Source organism: Papio anubis, chromosome 12, assembly GCF_008728515.1.
Source record: "Papio anubis isolate 15944 chromosome 12, Panubis1.0, whole genome shotgun sequence".
Taxonomy (NCBI): domain Eukaryota; kingdom Metazoa; phylum Chordata; class Mammalia; order Primates; family Cercopithecidae; genus Papio; species Papio anubis.
The window spans coordinates 39,455,990-39,475,820 of record NC_044987.1 but is presented as its reverse complement, the minus strand read 5'-3'; the positions used below and the strand labels follow the sequence as shown (position 1 = coordinate 39,475,820).

General features: G+C 36.0%; 2 protein-coding genes across 4 annotated transcripts in view; one reads left to right on the top strand and one right to left on the bottom strand.

The window, feature by feature from the left end:
- Nucleotides 1-737: 737 nt before the first annotated feature.
- On the bottom strand, nt 738-11,182 carry CWC15 (CWC15 spliceosome associated protein homolog). Of its 2 annotated transcripts, none has more exons than XM_031653024.1 (7): nt 11,073-11,182; nt 9,611-9,749; nt 8,929-9,041; nt 8,531-8,619; nt 7,551-7,658; nt 3,526-3,644; nt 738-913 (listed from the first exon to the last, which is right to left on the bottom strand). In XM_031653024.1, exons 2-7 carry the CDS (start codon nt 9,739-9,741, stop codon nt 784-786), a joined length of 690 nt encoding a protein of 229 aa, XP_031508884.1. In that variant the 5' UTR covers nt 9,742-9,749; nt 11,073-11,182; the 3' UTR covers nt 738-783. The 2 variants fall into 2 exon arrangements, with proteins under 2 accessions (XP_031508884.1, XP_031508885.1); XM_031653025.1 differs by having other exon boundaries at nt 11,054-11,155.
- Nucleotides 11,183-11,227: 45 nt separating this feature from the next.
- The window catches only part of LOC101012323 (lysine-specific demethylase 4D), a 46,670-nt gene continuing 38,066 nt past the window's right edge, over nt 11,228-19,831 (top strand). For both annotated transcript variants that reach the window (XR_004177401.1, XM_003910568.3), the window contains exons 1-2: nt 11,228-11,643; nt 13,227-13,321. The gene's annotated coding sequence lies outside the window, so the exon portion shown is untranslated. The remainder of the gene's footprint in view (nt 11,644-13,226; nt 13,322-19,831) is intronic.

Below are 19,831 nucleotides of genomic sequence, written 5' to 3'. Positions count from 1 at the left end.
CCAAGATAACAAAACATTATTTCCAAAGGTTTTATTTTATATATTGTTTGAAGTTTTCTCAGGCTTTGCACTAAGTGCATGTCAGTGTGCATATTCAATCTCTTTCAAAAGAAACATGGCGGTTGAGTATCCAGGAGAACACAAGTGAGTACCATATACTTTAAAAGAATGCTTATAGAGAGCTCTCCTCTCGGGCCATGAGAAAAAAACAAGTGCCTGCAGAAGTGAGCGATTCCCAGTGCTCTCCCAGACACACACTTAGAGTGCTTACTGCGATGACACTCCTCCACACCAACATGTGGTCCAAAATGGAATCCCTCTCATCTTTCATTATAGTCTTTTAAAAAATGTAGAGAAAATATTACGAATTAACTCATCTTAAATAAATGTGAGAGAAACGGGGAAAAGGGCAAGTTAATGCACAACCACAATACACAATGGTAATTTTTCTTTTCAAAAGAAATTATGGAATGTATTACTAGCAGTATAAATTCCAACAAAAAGTTGGCCACCCAGATTTGGTTATTTAGATTAAAAGTATCTATTACAGGCAGGTTTGCTTTTCCCAAGAAAACGTATCACTGGAAACATCCAGAGAATGCAAATTGGGTTAAACCTATTCCCAAGTCCATTATCAAGTAAGGTGTCACTAAAGAAAAAGATAGGAGTTTAAAATTGGGGAAGCCCACACACGATTTAGACAGGGAAAAGAAAAAACTCATAAAAATAAGTCAGAATGATCCTTTACGTTTTACAGTCTTTAATTAAGCACATAAAACTGTACTACTTAATATATTTCTCCATGAACTTTTTGTGAAATTCAGATCGCAGTGTGTCATTTACAAATCTTTTGTCTTTCTTCTGGTCATCTACACCTTTTGCACAGTTCTTGAAGACAACATCATCATCCCACCTGAGGAAGAGAAAGCAAACAAAATGTCTTAAAATGTTTGTATCAGGTGACAAGAATACTATGTGCTCTGCAAGGCTTAGTCAGTTACACAGAAAGACGCTCAACATGCGTATCATTTGATGCAGCAATTACACTCAAAAGAATAATGTCATCCTTAATACATAATCTTGCTTCTTATAGCAAGAATGGCAATTCCTACTTAGAACATATAAAACATTCTTACTATTTCTCCAGTAAAAGAAACTTTTGAGTTAAAAAATAGAAATACATAGATTTTAACTGCATAAATATTTAATGCTTTTAGGTCTACTACAAAGAGGCAGCACCTAGGACTACCCTAATATTAGTGTAGGCATTTGTAGATAGTAGCCAATCAATTTAATGTAGTTTAGATTATGTGGTTTTGAGGTTTGTAGATATTCCTCTTTTATCAGTTAATGTTTAGTAATCATCTACTGTAATATTTGCATTATAGGCCAACAAAAGGAGAAGCAATCATTGGGGTGTAATAATTAAGGCTCAGATATGGCGCACATGTACATTAACCACGGAGAAGTACCAGCCGAAGAGCTCAGGGCAGAACTCTGGTTGGATTCCATAAGGTATAAGTGTGAAAAAAAAAAATCCGTAAGTAAGTTATAAAATACATATGTTATAGAAAATAAAGAGCATGATTTCAGAATATCATCTCGCATATAAAACAGCTGCCCATATACATAATATAGATACCCTCACAAATATACATAAAACACAAACCCATATCATGTGTGTGTGTATGTGTGCATGTGCTTACATGCCAGGAGAAACTGCACATGGGAACAAATGTGGGAAACTGCACAATGAGCAACAAACGTGGGCACCTTTGGAAAATAGTGCAGTAAAGTCATCACTGATGCAGTATACAGAGAAGCATAAGAAGCTGAGCAGATCAATATGACTGGGATATAAGACATGTTTCTATCTCCAATTCCATTTGCATTCAAAAAAAGCAAAAAAACAAACTATATAGCTTTATTTTTATATATAATCAGTACAGTTTTTTCTGTATCCAGTCTTTCCTCGACTCCAAACAGGCTTTTTGTCCCTCCTTCCCAGCACCAAAATGCTCTTTCCTGACATTAGTATTTGTCCTCGATGATCACTCCTCTCCTCCTGAAACACTTGGTTTCACTTCTTTCAGTTCTCCTCCCTTCCCAACTGGCTGCTCCTTGTTAGCCTAGACTTTTTCATTCAAAATTCATTCAATCAATATTTATCAGGCACCTGTATAATGTTTAGAGGTTGGGTAGATATTAGAACAGGTATTGGTAACTAATCATCTACCTAACCTCTAAACATTATACTAAGCTCAGTTCTGACTTCTCCTCTCTAGCTATACCCTTCCCTAGGTGATTTCATCCTGTGTTATGGCTTTAAAAAGTTTATCTGAGCTGATAACTTCCAAATCTACTATGTCCAGCTTGGACTAATTCCAGAACTGTATCAGCGGTACTGCATCACTCCAGAGGGGAAAGCGGTCAGTAGTACTGCATCACTCCAGAGGGGAGGGCAGGTAGCAGTACCGCATCACTCTAGATGGCAAATAATAGCAGTAGAGGTGGTGAAAAATAACGAATATGGTTTAAAAGTTAAGCACTGTGTTACCTTGATGAATGCATATAAAATAACAACCATTCTTCCTTCCTCAACATTTCCTATAAGCTTTTCTGTTTTATTTTACATATCACCATCTGAAGGATTTACAGTATTTACAATTTATACTTCCTCCCTTTTCAGCCCTCCTTTTTACCCCTCCAAACACACACACTGTACAGAAAGAATTTAAAAAGCAGGCCTGGGACCACAATCCTTAGAAATGCCTGCTTCCAAGGTTGGCCCCTGGCTGGCATTTGAAAATTTGGATTTAAGAAATCTTCTGTCACTGTGCCTACAATTTACAAATAATGTGGTTTATGCTGAACACCTACTATCCTTTTAAGAGTCTGGATTTTGCTATGTGCTAAGCAAAAGTTGCGTACATGACTAGCCACGCCCAGTAAAAACCCTGGGCATGGGATCTTTAAAGGGCTTCCCTGGGAAGAAGCACTGCACACGTTGCTGCACTGGGGGAAACAATGTGCTGTGTGACCACTCATGGAAGGGATAGAGCACAGTGAAACCTGCACATGGATTCATCCATTCTCCGTGTGTGTCTTTTCCCTTTATAATATAGCTGTGTGTCTTTATTACCTTAGCCAAGCATGTAACTATATGCCAAGTCCCCTGAGTTCTTCTAGTGAGTGTCTGAATGTAAGAGGCCATCTTGGGGACCCTTGATATGCACACCTAAAATGTAAGGGCCTCAGTTTATTACTCTGTCCCTAGTGCTTACATCATTATCTGGTACACAGCTGGTTATTGCAACTATCTACTGAAAATAAGTTAATTTTCTTTCATTTAGCTTCTTCCATTATTCCTAATTGAACAGAGAAGAGTATCAGTGAATGAACGGTGGACTTTTAGAAGCTTCATATAATGCACCTTGCTATCCAACTTATAATCTGCATGCCTGTGCATATAGAGACACACACACGCACACACACACTCTTCATTACTCCGTTACTGTATAGTACCTTCTTTTAACTTTGAAGTTGGCCTGAGGCTGCGATGGGCCAGTGAGATTAAGGAGAGGGTTTCCGCTCAGAATGTTTTCCATACGAATCCTCTCTTCTTCAGCTTTTTGTTCTTGTTCCTGTCAATGATAAAGGAAGATTAGTATTTACTTATTTTAACTCTGGGTTCAATTTTTTTTATATTAGCTCACTGAAAAAAAAAACAGATCATTGGGATTTTACGGCAAGAAAAGCATCAAGGCAGGCTTTTTTTTTTTTTTTTTTTTTTTGGGTTTTGAGGCATACTAGAAAAGTCTCCCTCATCAAAATAAAATAAGTTGGCATTTTTATTATAAATATTTCATGGTTGATATCAGTCTCTTCCAACTGTGAAATGTTAGAGATTCATATTTAAATCTATTTTCTTTTTTTTTTTTTTTTTTTTTTTTTTGAGACGGAGTCTCGGGCCTCTGTGTAGCCCAGGCTAGAGTGCAGTGGCCGGATCTCAGCTCACTGCAGCTCCGCCTCGGGTTCACTTATTCTCCGCCTCAGCCTCCCTAGTAGCTGGGACTACAGGCGCCCCACCTCACTCGGGCTAGTTTTTTGTATATTTTTAGTAGAGACGGGGTTTCACCCGTGTTAGCCAGGATGGTCTTGATCTCCTGACCTTGTGATCCACCCGTCTCGGCCTCCCAAAGTGCTGGGATTACAGGCTTGAGCCACCGCGCCCGGCCTTAAATCTATTTTCTTTCTTGAAGTACATGTAAAATTAATAGCTTTAAATTTTAAGCGTATATCAATAAGCATATTCTAATAATTTAAGAACATATTAAATATCAAAAAGACACATTTAGCAAAACTATTACTTCAATTTTAAAGGGTCATACATAACTGTGATTTAATTTAATCTTATTTTGAATTACTAATAATGTAAACTTGCGTCTCTAGGTTTGGTGAGAAGTTATTAATGAAGAAAACTCCTAAAATAGGACAAACTACCATGTACAAAATTATATCCAGTTAACATGAATTTCTACTAATTTACCTGAGGCTGATCTATTTTGTTTTTATTGACTTATTATTGAGTTTCTTTTCTTTTTCTTTTTTTTTCAGACAGAGTCTCGCTCTGTTGCCTAGGCTGGAGTGCAGTGGCATGATCTCGGCTTACTGCAACCTACACCTCCCAGGTTCAATTGATTCTCCCGCCTCAGCCTCTAGCATGCGCCACCATGCCCGGATAATTTTTGTATTTTTAGTAGAGATGTCATTTCACCATGTTGACCAGGCTGGTCTCGAACTCCTGACCTCAAGATCCATTCACCTCAGCCTCCCAAAGTACTGAGATTACAGGCGTGAGCCACCGCGCCCGGCCTCAGTTTCTATTTTTATACCTCCCATCCTTTATCAGTTACAACACTGTCTTTCTTCACTTTTATTTTAGCATCAACTTCTTCAAAGTCAAATCATCCTGAGTTTCCTTCTCAGAATTTGGAATATAAAATGTCTAAAATCCTTAGCTATCACTTCTAGATCTACCTGTTAACATGCTATTTTAAGCTAAATATAAATCCCATTTTGCTGTGTTTTGGGGATGACAGAAATCGATGACTTAATAGATCAAGGAAAAAGAGATGGTGTGGAAATCATTTTTTAAAAAGTTATTATTTTAATAACCTAATTTTTCATACAGATTAGTGATATTCATTTCAATATTCAAATGTAAACAATGAATTTCATTTTTATGGAGAAAAATAAAAATGAAAATAGGAGGTGAGAAGATCTAACTTGTAAGGAAATAGGAAAATTCCTTTACATCACTGGTCAGAATTTAAATAAAATCAGGAACTATCCATCACAGATTAAGTACAAGTAGCTCTCTAAAAGCTATATATTTATTTGTAACAAATTATACTGATGCTTAAAGGGAAAAGATATTTCTCTGAAATACTAGAAAAATAGGAGCTTAGGTATACAATATATCCAAACTTATAATATAATGTGTATGACATATAAAGGTCATGGACATTTTATGTTTGGAATATTATTTCCTTTGGAATTACTGAATGATTGTCACACACAGCCCTGGGAAAAAAGGCATAAACTCTTTCAACATTCAAACAGCAGGCATACTATGTTTCATAATATAAGCTAGTTGTCAGATGGCATGTAGGTCAAATCCTAACTACCTGTTTTTGTAGATATTTTATTGGAACATTGCCACACTCATTCGTTTATGTACTCTGTGGATGTTTTTATGCTACAACAGTGGAGGTGAGTAGGTGCGACAGAGGCTCCATGACCAGCCAGCCTAAAATATTTACTACCTGGCCCTTTACAGAAAGTGTGCTGACCCCTGACAAGGGTTAAATGGTTTGAAAAATCTTAAATTTGGGGCGTGGCAAAAACCAGCCAATAGAAAGGGAAACAGGGCTAAAAGAAACTAAACTATCATTCAACTCCAAGAAATATCAACACGTTTTATTATATGAAACTCACAAAACTGCAAGGCCTTCTGTCTAAAATGCTTATCGTCCCTCAAGGTCAACCAAAAGCATTTAAATTGCTCATCTCTTTATGTGTCCAGAACTATTAGGCAAGCTAAAAGAATTTAGAACAATTGCCCTCTAGTGGTATGCAAGTGGGATTGGGAATGTTTTTATAATTCTTCGACTTAAAAACTACATGTAAAAACTATAAGCTATTATAGGAATTATGCTGTCTTATAATACAAAACTTTGATGAGAATTGTATTTTAAAATGCCTTCCTTCTTCCAATCTGAATTCTAAGTCATCAAAGTCCATCCCAAATTCTACCTCTTTTCTGAATTCTTCCCTGGCTCTCCTGATTCACATGAACTCACTTCCCTAGATTCCTGGTATTGACCATGTAGTATATTTTCTTACTTTCTTTTTTAAAAACAGAACAATTCTTGCATCAAATAAAATTTTACACAGAAATCTACAAAAAAGCTGTGCTGCTCTGGTTGAAAACATCCCTACCTGAATGTCTTATAATGTGTCAAATTCAGTATGTTCAAAACAGATCTCATCAACTACCTCTTCTCTCTGTATAAATATGGCAATTCTTTTGCATTCCCTGTATTGACGTACAGCACCAACATTTACCTACAAAGTGAGGGTCCTCTCTGCTGCCACAATCAATCAGTCACTTTGTCAACTCTACCTCCTTTATTTTTTACTTTTTCCTGCTCCCCTTCCCACTTTGACCTCCTTGATAATCAGTTCTATCAGCATCTAATTACTTATCTTAATTCCAACTCCTATCATACAAGTTAAGAGTCTCTTAATTGGTAAGATTACTGAAACAGCCTCCTAACTCAGTTTTTTTCCAATCCATCCTGCGTATTTTTGCCAGAGTAATCTCTCTAAAATGCATATCCAATTTTATCAACCTCCTGCTTAAATCAACCAGCTCCTCATGTCCTTTAGAAAAAAATCTAGACTCCTTCAGCATTGTTTTGCAAATCTCTAATGCTCTGACTTGTGCTTGCCTCCTCAGTTTCACCTCTTATTATCACTCTGGGTAATTCATTCAGAGTTTTAACTATCTTTGAGTTTTATATTTTTTCCTCATATTGTGTAAACGGAGAGACTGTGGGGGCTCAGTGAAGTTAGGTAGCTTGACCTAGGTTATATAATATCTACTGACTAATTGCCTTAATAGTACCTAGGCAGGAGACAGAGAGATAATCTTTGTAGACCATGACTATATCTTGATCATCTTTGATTCTCCTGATAATTAACAGATATTGACTAAATATTGAACAAATGAATAAACTAGTGAATGACTAGCAAGCTGGTGAATATTACTCAATGTATCTGAACTATTTGGAAAGAATTTTTAACATAACCAGGATACCTAGGATGTCACAAAAATAATAAGATTTATAGATCTACAAGTGCTATAATATTTAGACACGGTAAGGGAGATTTCTAATATAAGAAGGTATTACTTATATTCAAAAAAATTTCTACTTTAGTATATGTGAGAAGAGAGATGTAAATATTTAACACTTTGGTTTTACCTTCCTGGCCTGCTCTTCAGCTCTTTCCTTTTTAATTTTTTCCAGTTCTGCAAGAAGAGCTGCAGTATCATCATCATCACTTTCTTCTTCAAAATCTTCATCTTCTTCCTAAAAGAACAGTGAGAGCCCAGAAGATTGGAGGGAAAATATACATTACCAAAACACAGTACATATGTACAATATATCACCCTAAGAAAGTCAAAACAATTTTATGTAGCTCAAAACAACTTTAAGCTAGCAAGTAAAGATAATCAAAAGTGCAAAAAACTGCTAATTTCTCAGAAGAAAATAATTTCAAATGAATAATCATTAAATTTCACTTGAAATTAGGTTTCTTGTTTTAACTATTATGAGTAACTCCATCATTTAACTCTAGAATTAACTGCTGATATGTATACACAGGTAGATATTACTCATTGGATGCCACTCAGGTTTTTCACTGTCCTGTATGTAGAAAACTGCAAACTGATTATAGGCTCTAGGGTCCCACAGAATTTTATCATTAACTGATGTGCTAATCCTTAAAAACCTTCTGCTTAGATTACTTCCCTCACTAAGCACAGAGGGAACCATTAAGCGTACTCCACTTATAGAAAGGGGCATATCTAATGTGGAAAGGCCTCCAGGTACAACTCTAGAGGACACTGTTCATAGGAAACCCAGTGTGAAGAGTGCCCTGTAGAGGTGTGTAACACACCATAGTGCAGTAGTTTAGTACAGGACATTATTTTGCGGGAAAGCACGTCTTTTAAGATTCCTTCCATATTTGGTTCTCTAGAGACCAAACTTGTTCTTAAACGTCCCACAAAATAATACTTTTTGTTTTAAAATCAACTATAAAGTTTAGCACTGCGGTCAGGGTTATATTTGAATAACAGCAAGCAAATATATGTCACTTGTTAAAGCCAAAGGTATAACAAGTATTTCAGAAAAACATGGTAAATCAATTATTAGAGATGAAAGGAGAAAACAAAACATACATCTGTTAGAGGGTCATCTGCATCAAGGTTGGCAGCAGGAATCTGGTCTAACCGTGGCTTTTTTGACACTGAAGAGGAGGTTGTATGTTCTGAGGGGAAACAAAAATCACTTAACTTAGTAAAACAAATACTGCATTTCTTAAAATGTTTTAGGGACCTGTGGGCACGAGGAGCCCACACTGAAAGCATTATCCACAGTGAAATCACATCCACAGTGCCTGGGCAAATAAGCCTTTGGTAAATATTTGTTATTGTTATCTCTAATGACTTAAGAAAGTATTACAGCTCACATCAATCTGTAAAAGCAAACAAATGGTTAATATTTTCCAGTTGCTACATAAAAGAAAAACTATCAACAACATAATTTTAGAGATAAATGTCTTGGATAGTGTTGGTACCTCGGGTTGGACGATCTCTGTTTTTCTCTCTTGCAGCAGCTCTCTCTCTTTCTTCCAACTCTCTCCTGAAGTCACGGTTACGAACCTCTTCAGGGGCATCCTGAGTAGTTTGTCTAAAGTAGAAACAAACCAGGGCAAAAATGTTACTTAAACACACACACACATACACACACACGACTGTGGTAATGGAAGACAATTCAGGAATGAGACTTTGTCCTTGAGGCATAAAAAAGGGAAGTAGATAAGATCATAATCTAATCTGAAAGTTACTAATAGCCACTCCTGTGATGTTCCCAATATTTCAAGAAGTCCAAATTCAATCATGCATTTTCCTATAATAAGGCTTTACAGTGATTAAAATGTCTTTAATTTTTATTGGTATTATCAACTCAGAACTTAACAGTAATACTTTTAATATATTAACTGGTGCTGATAGTGCATAATCTGAGGCACTATTATTTCTGTTATTTATTGTTGTATCTACATACGAAAATTTCTGGTTAGTAGGAATTTTGCATTTTAAAACCACAGGGCAGAATTTTAGTGTGAAACATCCTACTGCATTCTAATCCTATGATAATAGATAAGTGACATAACTCGAACATACTACTATATCATGACCATGCCATTTAACAGATTTGGTCTTGTTTTGTGAACAAGAAAAAAAAGAAAGTCTTACTACCTGTATTTTATCTTTGTGTGAGAGGGTAGGTCTCTGCTTGAATACTGCTTTGAAAGTTGGCTCAAATCACCTTCTCCTTTTCCCCTTCCACCTCTTGCAGGTTCAAAGGTTGGCCTGGCTGCTGTTGTCATCTTTTATGCTTTGAAGAAAAATATAATCAAGTTATTTCCAACAATACAAACACTCATTTTACAGAGTATTAATATCCATACTAGTGAAATTAATTCTAAAACTCATTCCCCTAAACCTGCTTAATCTTCTTAAACAAAAGTTTTCAGGAAAACAAATTATGAGGCTTAGGCCGTACAACGAATATGGCTTCTCAGGCTTGTCTTAGTACAAAAAAATTCTGTCATGAAGATCTGAGTTTGCATCCCTATTCTCCTTCTGACTATATGGGCTTGAGCAAGTCACCTGGCTTAACTTTCTGTCATCCATGGAATGGAGATATTCCTCATAGGATTACTATAAGAATTATGACACTTGACATGTCAAAAGCCTTGAAAAATACAGTACTACCATGACTAAGTTTTAAAAATTTCCAACTCAACCTTACTCTACCAGACTCTCTAAGGTTTGCATTTTATCTAAACTTCACACAATAGCAAATAGGCTAGTAGAAACAAAAGCTAAAAACAAACAAAAACTATCACTGACAAAGTTACTAAGTGTCTGAGAAAAACGTTACTAAGGAAAGTGTGTTAAACTTCAATGACAGGTACATAGAAAAAAATTCTTAACCTTTTGTTGAGCCAATTTTCTCCTACAACAGGCATCATATTATAAATCAGATCGTTTGTGGGTTATAATTTAAGGACTGTTAAAAAAAAAAAAAAAAAAAAAAAAAAAACAGGAACCTCACCCCCAGAGGATTCTGATGACAAAAATCAGGGACCCATTCCTTAAGTTACTTTCTGCTTGGAGCAGTCACAAGAATACTGTCTAGCAGATGCAGTCATTAAAACCCTCTTAGTGTCGGAAAAGCAAGTGTGTGGGGAGGGTGGGCGAACTGGTAGGATTTTTTTTGTGGGGGAGTGCTTTCTCCTAATTTTCAAAAAGAGTAAGAGACATGTATACAAAGAAGAAACGGGGTTATCTGGAGCTGGGGGTCCGCCCCTTCCCACACACTAACGGAATTATCACTCCGGCCTCTTGTGAGCTAGTCTTTGGCTATAACCAGAAACTTGTTGCCCCTTAACCCGTGCCCAGCGCCGCAGGGGTGCGAGGGGTAGTGAAGGGAGGACCTGGGGTTCGCTTTACGCTGCCTTTATGCTGCGATCTCCTCTGCGGGCCCGAGAGCTCCGGACGCGCCTGACAGGCACTCCGTTTCGCCCCTAGCCCGCTGCTCTAGGTCCTCCACCGCCCGCACTCTGCACTCTGCACTCTGCCGCCGACTCCGACCCCAACTGCCCTTTCCCGTCCCACCGGGATGAGGAAGATAACCTATCCTCCTGCCGCTCACACTGGCCGAGGTCCGATGCAGCAATCTCCGAAGATCATACAGACGCCATTACGACTCCGGACTCCCAGAAACCTCTGCGCCCAGGGCTAGCGCCTAAGACCCGGAAGCAAAATCCAAGCGCTTCGGGGGCGGAAGCAACGACCAATCCGCAGTGGCCGAAGTGGAAGTCGGCGTAACGGCACTAAGGGGCGGGGCCGAAACGGCCCAGGGGGCGGGCGTTTGAAATCAGTGCCTTAGAGTAGACCCTAAACATCATTTTATACCTTCAAGAACCAATTACTTAATGTCTCTTCCGTCTTTTCCGTCCCCGACCCCCTCCCAGACTCCTTCATTCCGGTACTGCGTGGACGGAAAGCCCCGGGTAGCCGACACCACGTCCCCGGCTAGCGGGAGAGAGCGTGGAAAAGGATTACACCAAACTGTTTAAATCCAACGACTCCTGCTTCCATCCTTTCTCCTGAGCTAGAACCAACAAACCTAGAGAGTTGGGCTTCGGAAAAACTAGTGTTTTCATTTAATTGGATATGAAGAAAGAACAAATATGTACGGGGCAACCACGATCTTTACAAAGGTACATTCCTGCAAAAATATTAACACTTCAAAGCAAAGGTTGTATTCGTAATGTTTGCTAAAATTTTTTATTTAAAAAACGTTAGTTTTAGTGGGAGGGGAGATGTCAATATTTACGACAGCGTTTAGAACGGTGGGCCCAACTGCCAGGAGCACAAGATGTAATTACTAAGATGGCTACTTAAGTGTTAAGTTTTAATAAGACAACGAAAAGGAGAAAACCCAAAAACCAAAAACCCACCAATCCTGTCTCCTCCCTTCCATAAAAAAAAATCCTGAGAACAGAGAGCTTGATTGTTGAGCTAATCTTAGTATCTCATCACATAGACCTTGACATATAGTAGCTGCTCAATTAATATTTGTTAAACAAATGAAAATTCAACTTCCCCAACTTAGTTTAAAATATAAGGAACTCACAAAGTTGAATATTTAAATGCTTTCTTACCTCTAAATTCTTTGCAACTTTTAAATGAAGAAAGAAAAGCAGAAAAAGCCCTTTCACTCATAGAGTTCAAGATGAAAATCTTGATTTTTCTTACTAAAGGTATCCCTCCTCCAGTCTTACACGTCTCACTAAAGGACACGATCATCATACTAGTTACTCAAACCAAAATCCCAGAGTGCCTACTTAAATTCCTTTTCTTTCACTTTTCACATACTGTTCATTTACAGGTCTTACCAATTCTACTTTTAAAACTTACCCGAAATTTTATTCCACTGCCATTACCCTTGTCCTGGCCAACACCATCTCCTACCTGGATTGTAATTGTTTCCTATTGTATCTTCCTGCGTCATCTTTTATCCTACAGTCAATGCTGCATATAGCCAAGAGAGTGATCTTTTAAAATTAATCAAATGGTGTTACTATCCTGTGTAAAATTTCACTGCACTTAGGATAAAAATCACATTTCTTAATGTGACCTGAGACGCCACGGAGTCTGGCTCCTGCCCAACTTCCAGACTTCACTTCCAATCAGTCACTCGCTTACACACTAAGCTCTAGACACAGCCAACTGGGCATTTCTGTTTTACGAAACAGGGCAAGATTCCTTCTATTTTAGGGCCTTTGCACTAGCTTTTCTCTGTTGCCTGTGCCCCAAGATAACTGTATCACCATCCTTCATGTCTCAGGTATCACAGTGAAGTTTTCCTACCCCCACCCCTCCAACACTTGTGTTTGTACACCATCACATCACCCTGTTTCATTTTTTCATACCACTGAACATTACCAGAATCTAATCTATTCATTTTTTACTTCCATGTTTCTTGTCTGAGAGACAGCATAGGAAAGTCATTAAGAGAAAAGGATTTTCAGCCTGCCCATTTTTGTTCTAAATTCCAATTCTGCCCTTTCCTAGCTCTAACCTTAGGCAAGTCATTTTCCCTTTCTGTGCCCTCAGTTTCCTCATCTGTAAAATGGGCGTAATTCTAGTACCTAACTTATAATACTAGTCTAAGGATTAAGTGAATTAATACTTGTAAAGTGCTTAGAACTGTCTCAGCAAATAGTACTTGCTAAATAAATGTTAGCTATTATGGTTATTAATATTATTTTTATTATTATTGTCTATCTTCCTATATTAGAACATAAGTTCCAGGAAAGCAGGAACCTTGTCTCTCTTGTTCACTGGGTGTATCCTCTGCATATAGAACAGTGCCTGGCACATAATAGGTGCTGAGTAAGTATTTGTTGAATGAATGAATGAATGAATGAATGATGCACTATCAAGTAGAGGAATGAAGTAACAATGGTGAGATGGTGACACAATTATAGGAAATACCCACAGTTTTTATGTTCTAACTGTCCTCATTAGCCTGGAGTGAATCACCTTAATGGATTTAACTCCCAGCCCACTAACTCAATCTTTTGGTTGCCAGTGGTGATCAAATAACCACCCTATAATTTCATTAACACCAATATACAGTATAGTCAGTCCACAAAATTAAAAGCTTTTGACTTAAATGGTCTGAAAGTGCTAATAAGAAAATGAAACTAAAGCTTTTGATTTAAATGGTTTGAAAGTATTAAGAAAAGGAAACTTAAGTTTACTAAAATCTTGAAATTCATCCAGTCAGTTAACCTAGCTGGCAAAAATCTTATAACCTCCCAAGAATTCTTATTTTAAACCTGTTACCACAAAATTTAGTATGGCTCTTAATTCTGCCTGCCAGTCCTCTTACCCTCTCCTAATTGTTTATTTTCCCCCTCTGCAATAATATAATTTCCCACATTCCCCTTTCTTCAAGTCTACATGCCTCTTTTACTCCTTTTCCCTCCCCATTCTCTTTCCTGGTAGTAGATCTCAGTTCTCTGAGAAAATAGAAGCTCTTAAACAAAGACTTCTTATCTCCTCTTTCTGCAGATCTATTGAGCTGCCTTTGGCTATTCCTGTTTCCTCAGATTCCCATGGAGATGAGGTGACCCACATTGTCCCTTGTGTTCTGGGCCCTAATTCCTCCAGATTTCTTAGTGACTGGCATTTTGCTCTATATTTTCTGTTTCTTATGATCTATGAGACCATCCCTTTCAGATCATTTTTATCAGCTTTTCGACATGGTATAGTATATCTTAACCTTAAAAAAGGCTCTTTCATTTTAATATGCCAAAGGCAGCATTTAATTAAATGTGAAAGGGATGTAGTTTGGCCCTTTATTGCAAAACGTATATTCTTATGGCAGGAGTAACACAGGAATTCCAGTTTCAAGCTTAAACAAAAATCGACACCTAAAAGGGAAAATAGAAGCCATAAAAACCTAAGAAGAAAGTTTAAGAAACTATTTATAGAACCTAGAATTTGGAAAGACCTTTCAATCAAAGCAGAACACCTTAAGAGCTTTAAAAGAAATACTTTTAAAAATTCATCTATCCAAAAATTAATTTCATAGCAGAAGATGCCAAAAACAAGTCAATAAATGCTAGATTAGCAAATTTTGTAATTCCTATAACATATAAAGGATTACTGCTACTACTAATGATACACATAAAAATCACAAATTACCCAATTAAAAAATGGACAAAAGATATAAACAGGCCATTCTGAAAAAGCAATTTCAAATAGACAATAGTCAATAAACATGAAAGACACTCAACCTTTTAATGAGGAAAATGAAAGTAAACTAAAAACGGATCATCACGTTACAGCATCAGATTGGCAACAATTAAAAAATTAAATGACATAGTTGGATGGGATTGAGAGAAAAGGGGATCCGGTCAGACAGCGGGGGACATTGGTCCCCCAGTACCCTCACAGTAAAAGCCAAGGCGTTCACAATGGTTTCCAAAGTTTTCTGTAGTCTATCCTTTCCCCTGCCTCTTTGACCTCATAACTTGCTCATGCTTTTCATGGCTACCTCCTTCCTATTGTTGCTTGGACACACACACAGCTGCTCCTGCCTTAGGGCCCTCACACTAGCTATTTTCTCCTGCCAAGGCTATTCTTCCCTGTCTTATTCAAGTCTTTGTTCAAATGGAGGCCAACCGACCTTGGGCATCTCTACTTAAAATTGCAACTGTTCTCCCTCTCTGTCCCCTAACATTCTGTACTCCATATCTCCCTTCCCCTGCTTTCTTTTTATTTTTAAAAATTATATTATACATAATTACATGCCATGTATCATCTTCCATGACCCGAAATAATTTAGTTATGTTACATTTATTGTCTCTTTCTCTACTTCTTCCATGTAGAATGTAAGTTCTAAAAGGGCACGGATCTTTGTTTTGCTCAGTAATATAGGCCAAGCATTAAAACAATGCCTGGCACCGATAGCTACCCAATAAACAGTTTCCATATGAGTGAATAAAAGAATGAATGGATGAGCGAATGAATGAATGAATTAGTTTTAAGAGGAAAAAATTATGTTCTGTTGTAAAAAGTTATTGCCTTAATCTATTTTATATTTTAAAGGAAAAAAATAACTTACATTGCACTAGTCTGAAATCTTGATTTCAAATGAAGATATGATAAGACCCAGAAATACGCTTTTCTTTCGGGAGAGAATCTCTAAATGAAAAAATCATATGAGATCAGGCTTTATATGTACCATCAAAATCCTAATTAAATCAGCCCTAATCCAATCACAACTCTAATCCAGCTCTCTCCATCTCTTCTAATTGAATCACTCTCTCCAATTCTACTAAACTCTCATTCACCACGTTATTAGCCCACAAAATGTGAACATTTTGCTTAAAAATGTTTATTTGTGGCTTTTAAATAGGAATACGAAAAAAACCAATGCCCACATGTCAGAAATTACATTTTAAAATAAAGTAATATAAATAATGAAATCTACTTTAAATTTTTAACCTGAAAATGACACATTTTCTAATATGAAATGCTTTCTTTGATGTTTTGACAAGTGAGAATATAAAAATAAAGTAGCTAGCCCTCTAGCAACAGAATCTTCATTTTTAAGTGAAGACATTCTAAGGCTTAGATCGTTTCCTGGAGACAGCCTCAAAATGAAATCTCACTTGCTGATGGTCCAGGCCAGGTTACTGGATAATATCATAAGTTAACCACCTCTCATCTAATCTAATCACATAAATACCTCACCCGCTGACCAGTGTACTGCTAGGAAGACAATTAAAATCAAACGTATCAAAAATAGTTAAAACTAAAAAACTAAAATACAGAAAATAAAGACATAGAAAAAGACATGCCAGGCAAATTCTAATTTAGAAACCTTGATGTAACAAAATTAGTTAGCAAAAGTATTCTTTAGGTTGAATAACACTAATGGGGACAAAGAAGTGCATTTATTACATTACGAAGAAAAATCCACTAGGAAAATTACTATCAGGGACACGTATGCAGCTGACAACATAACTTGAGAAAATATGAAGCAAAAAGGAAAAGTGACAAATCTACAATCATGGTGGGAATTTTTTAAGATAAATTTCTCTCAGATTAGTAGATCAAGCAAACAACAACATTGATCTACTATATAAGTTATATGTCTATACATATATATGTACATTATATATGTATGCTTATTTATATGTGCATGTAAAAAGTTCACTGTAATCGGAGCAGATTATATATTATTTTCAATAAACATTGAATATTTACAAAAAGTAATGATGTATAAAGCCCCCCGAAAATTTCAACAAATGCCAATATATGCATTTCTTTTTTTATTTTTATTTATTTATTTATTTTGAGATGGAGTCTCACTCTGTTGCCCAGGCTGGAGTGCAGTGGCGCAGTCTCAGCTCACTGCAACCTCCTTCTCCCAGGCTCAATGGATTCTCCTCCCTCGGCTAACCGAGTAGCTGGGATTATAGGTGTGTGCCACCACGCCTGGCTAATTTTTGTATTTTTAGTAAAGACGGAGTTTCACCATGTTGGCCAGGCTGGTCTCAAACTCCTGACCTCAAGTGATCCACCTGCCTCGGCCTTCCAAAGTGCTCAGATTAAAGGTGTGAGCCGCTCCACCTGGCCCAATGTGTGCATTTCTAAATGATAATAGTCTTGTCAATTTTTGAATTTTATATAAACATTCAAAGTGTTTATGTAAATGAATATGTATTCCTTTGTGTTTTTGCTTTATTCCTCCCACTTAATGTGTGCTATCTGTAGCTCTGATATACTATTTAGAGTTTCATTGTATAAAAATACACACTATAACTTGTTAGTTCTAGTAATTATCTTTTCATTGTAGTGATATTGCAAATAATGCCACAATGAACATTTTTGTAAATGTGCAGAGATGCATGTGTGTGCATTTTTCATATATATATATTTCATCAACAGGATGAGAGTTCTTGTTCTATAATCTCACCACACTTGATATTGCCCAGCTTTTCAATTTTAACTCATTTGGTGGATGTATAGTGATACATCAGTGAGGTCTCAGTTTGCATTTCTCTGATTATTTATTCACATGTTAATTGTCCATTTGGATTTCTTCGTCTGTGAGGTATCTGTTTAAATCTTTCTATTGAATCATCTTTTCTTTATGGATTTTTATGATTTCTTAAATTTAGGCATAGTTCTCTGTCACTTACTTGTGCTGCATATACAATTCGCCACTTCTCTGCTTCTCTTTTTGGTGTATTTTGATATACAACAATCTTTAATTTTAGAGTGGTTCAGATTATCATTCTTTTCCTTTTTGCTTAATGCATGGTATTTCTTGATTATGAATGTCCCCACTCTGGAAGTCATAATTATATTCTCAGGTATTATCTTCTAAAGGTTTCATAGCTTCACATGAAATTCATTTTTGTGCATGGCATGCTGGAAAAGAGGCCTTGAAATCCGATGGAGCAGATATTCTTACCTTGTTCCTCTTTTGTAAGAGTGACTTTGCTATTCTTGGCCCTTTGGACTTTACTATAAAATTCAGGAGCCAGTTGTCAAGTTCCACAACAATACTTTTGGAATTTTAATTGTGATAACATTTAATTTACAGATTAAGAAGACATTCTTAAAAATATAATGACATTTTTACAATACTAAGTCTTCAAATCTATTAACAGGTTATATCTTTCCATTTGTTTAGGATGTCTTTAGTTTATATTAATATGCTTCTCTAAGTACATTCATATTGTTGTCTTCATAGAAATTTTGCAAATTTTTGTTAGCATTAGTCTTGTTACTTAATGCTTATGCTATTATAAATGGCATCTTCCTTAAATTTTGGTTGTCTCATTGTTGCTGGTGTATAGAAATATTATTGATTTTTTTATATGTAGCTATTTTAAATTCAGAGAACTTGCTAAGCTCTCTTATTAATTCAAATGGTCTATTCAGAGATCTTTTGGATTTTGTCGTGTGTACAATCATGTCGTCTGCCAATAATGACAGCTTTGTTTCTTCCTTTTCTGTTTTCCTTGCCTCCTTATGTTGGTTAGGACTTCCAAGACAATGTTGAATAAAAATGCTGATAGCAAGCATCCTTGTCTTTTTCCTGATCTGCAAGGGGAAACTTATAACTTTCATTATTAAGTATGATTTGGCTGAAGGTTTTGGATAGATGCACTTTATTATATTAAGATTTTTGCCTACTATTTTTAATTTGCTGAAAGGATGATGAATTGATGAATTTTATCAAATACTTTCTGCATCTAATGAGATTCTCTTTAGTTTGTTAATATGTGCTATTATACTATTATTTTTTAAAGTTTCATTCTTTGATTACTGGAATAAACCCATCTAGGTCATGATGTATATATTGCTGGAATCAATTTGCTCAGATTTTATTTAGGATTTTTTCATCTATGTTCATAAGCGAGATTGACCTATTTACTTTTCTGATAGTATCCTTGTTGGGAATTTGTACCATAAAATGAGTTGGGAAGTATTCTTTCTTTTTCTATTCTCTGAGAAAATTTATCCAAGATGGGAAGTATATCTTTCTTGAATGTTTACTAAAATTTCTTGGTGTGGCCATCTGGGCCTAGAGTATATTTTCTGGGAAGAGTTTTACCTATTGCTTCAGTGTCCTTGAGGGTTATGGATATATTTATTGTTCTGTTTATTCTTTTGTCAGTATCACTGTTACATTTTTCTAAGAATTTATTTACTTCATTGAAATGTTAAACTGTATTGGCATAAAGTTGTTCATACTTCTTTGTTGTCTCTTTTATGTCTGCAGCATCTGTAGTGATGACTTCTTTATCTTTGTTGATATTGGTTAGTTGTGCCTTCTATTTTTGTTCTTTCCCATTTTCACAAGTCTTTTAAATTTTACTAGACTTTTTTTGAAAAGCCCAACTTTTGGTTTTGTTCATCATATTTTATATTGGCTTTATATTTCATCAGTTTCTGGTCTTTTATTATTTCTCTTCTTTTTCCTTCTTTGCATTACTTTTTTCTGACTTCCTCAGATGGATGCTTAGCTCATTTAGTTTTTTTAACCTTTTTCCCTTTCTTAAATATTTATTTAAATTTATAAATTTTCCTTTTAATGCTATTTAGCTGCATCCTACAAGATTTGAAATGTAGTATTTTCATTTAGTTCAAAGTATTTTCTAATTTCTATTTTTTATTTTATTCTCATTAAAGGTTTATTTAGAAATACACTTTTTATTTTATAAATTTGGGAACTTTTTAGTTATCTTTTTGATATTTCTCACTTCATTGTTTGTGGTCAAATAACATATTCTGACTGTTCTTGACTGACATTTGCTAGAACTTGTTTCATGGCCACAGTTATGGTCAATTTTGTAAATTTTTTTATAGAAC

What these genes read in the sequence shown, in the direction of transcription:
- CWC15 (XM_031653024.1), bottom strand. Translation starts at nt 9,741, where the DNA reads ATGACAACAGCAGCCAGGCCAACCTTTGAACCTGCAAGAGGTGGAAGG. An exon ending in CTGAAGAGCAGGCCAGGAAG is followed by an intron (nt 3,645 to 7,550) that starts GTAAAACCAAAG and finishes TATCATTGACAG; the next exon opens with GAACAAGAACAAAAAGCTGA. An exon ending in AACTTCAAAGTTAAAAGAAG is followed by an intron (nt 914 to 3,525) that starts GTACTATACAGT and finishes TCTCTTCCTCAG; the next exon opens with GTGGGATGATGATGTTGTCT.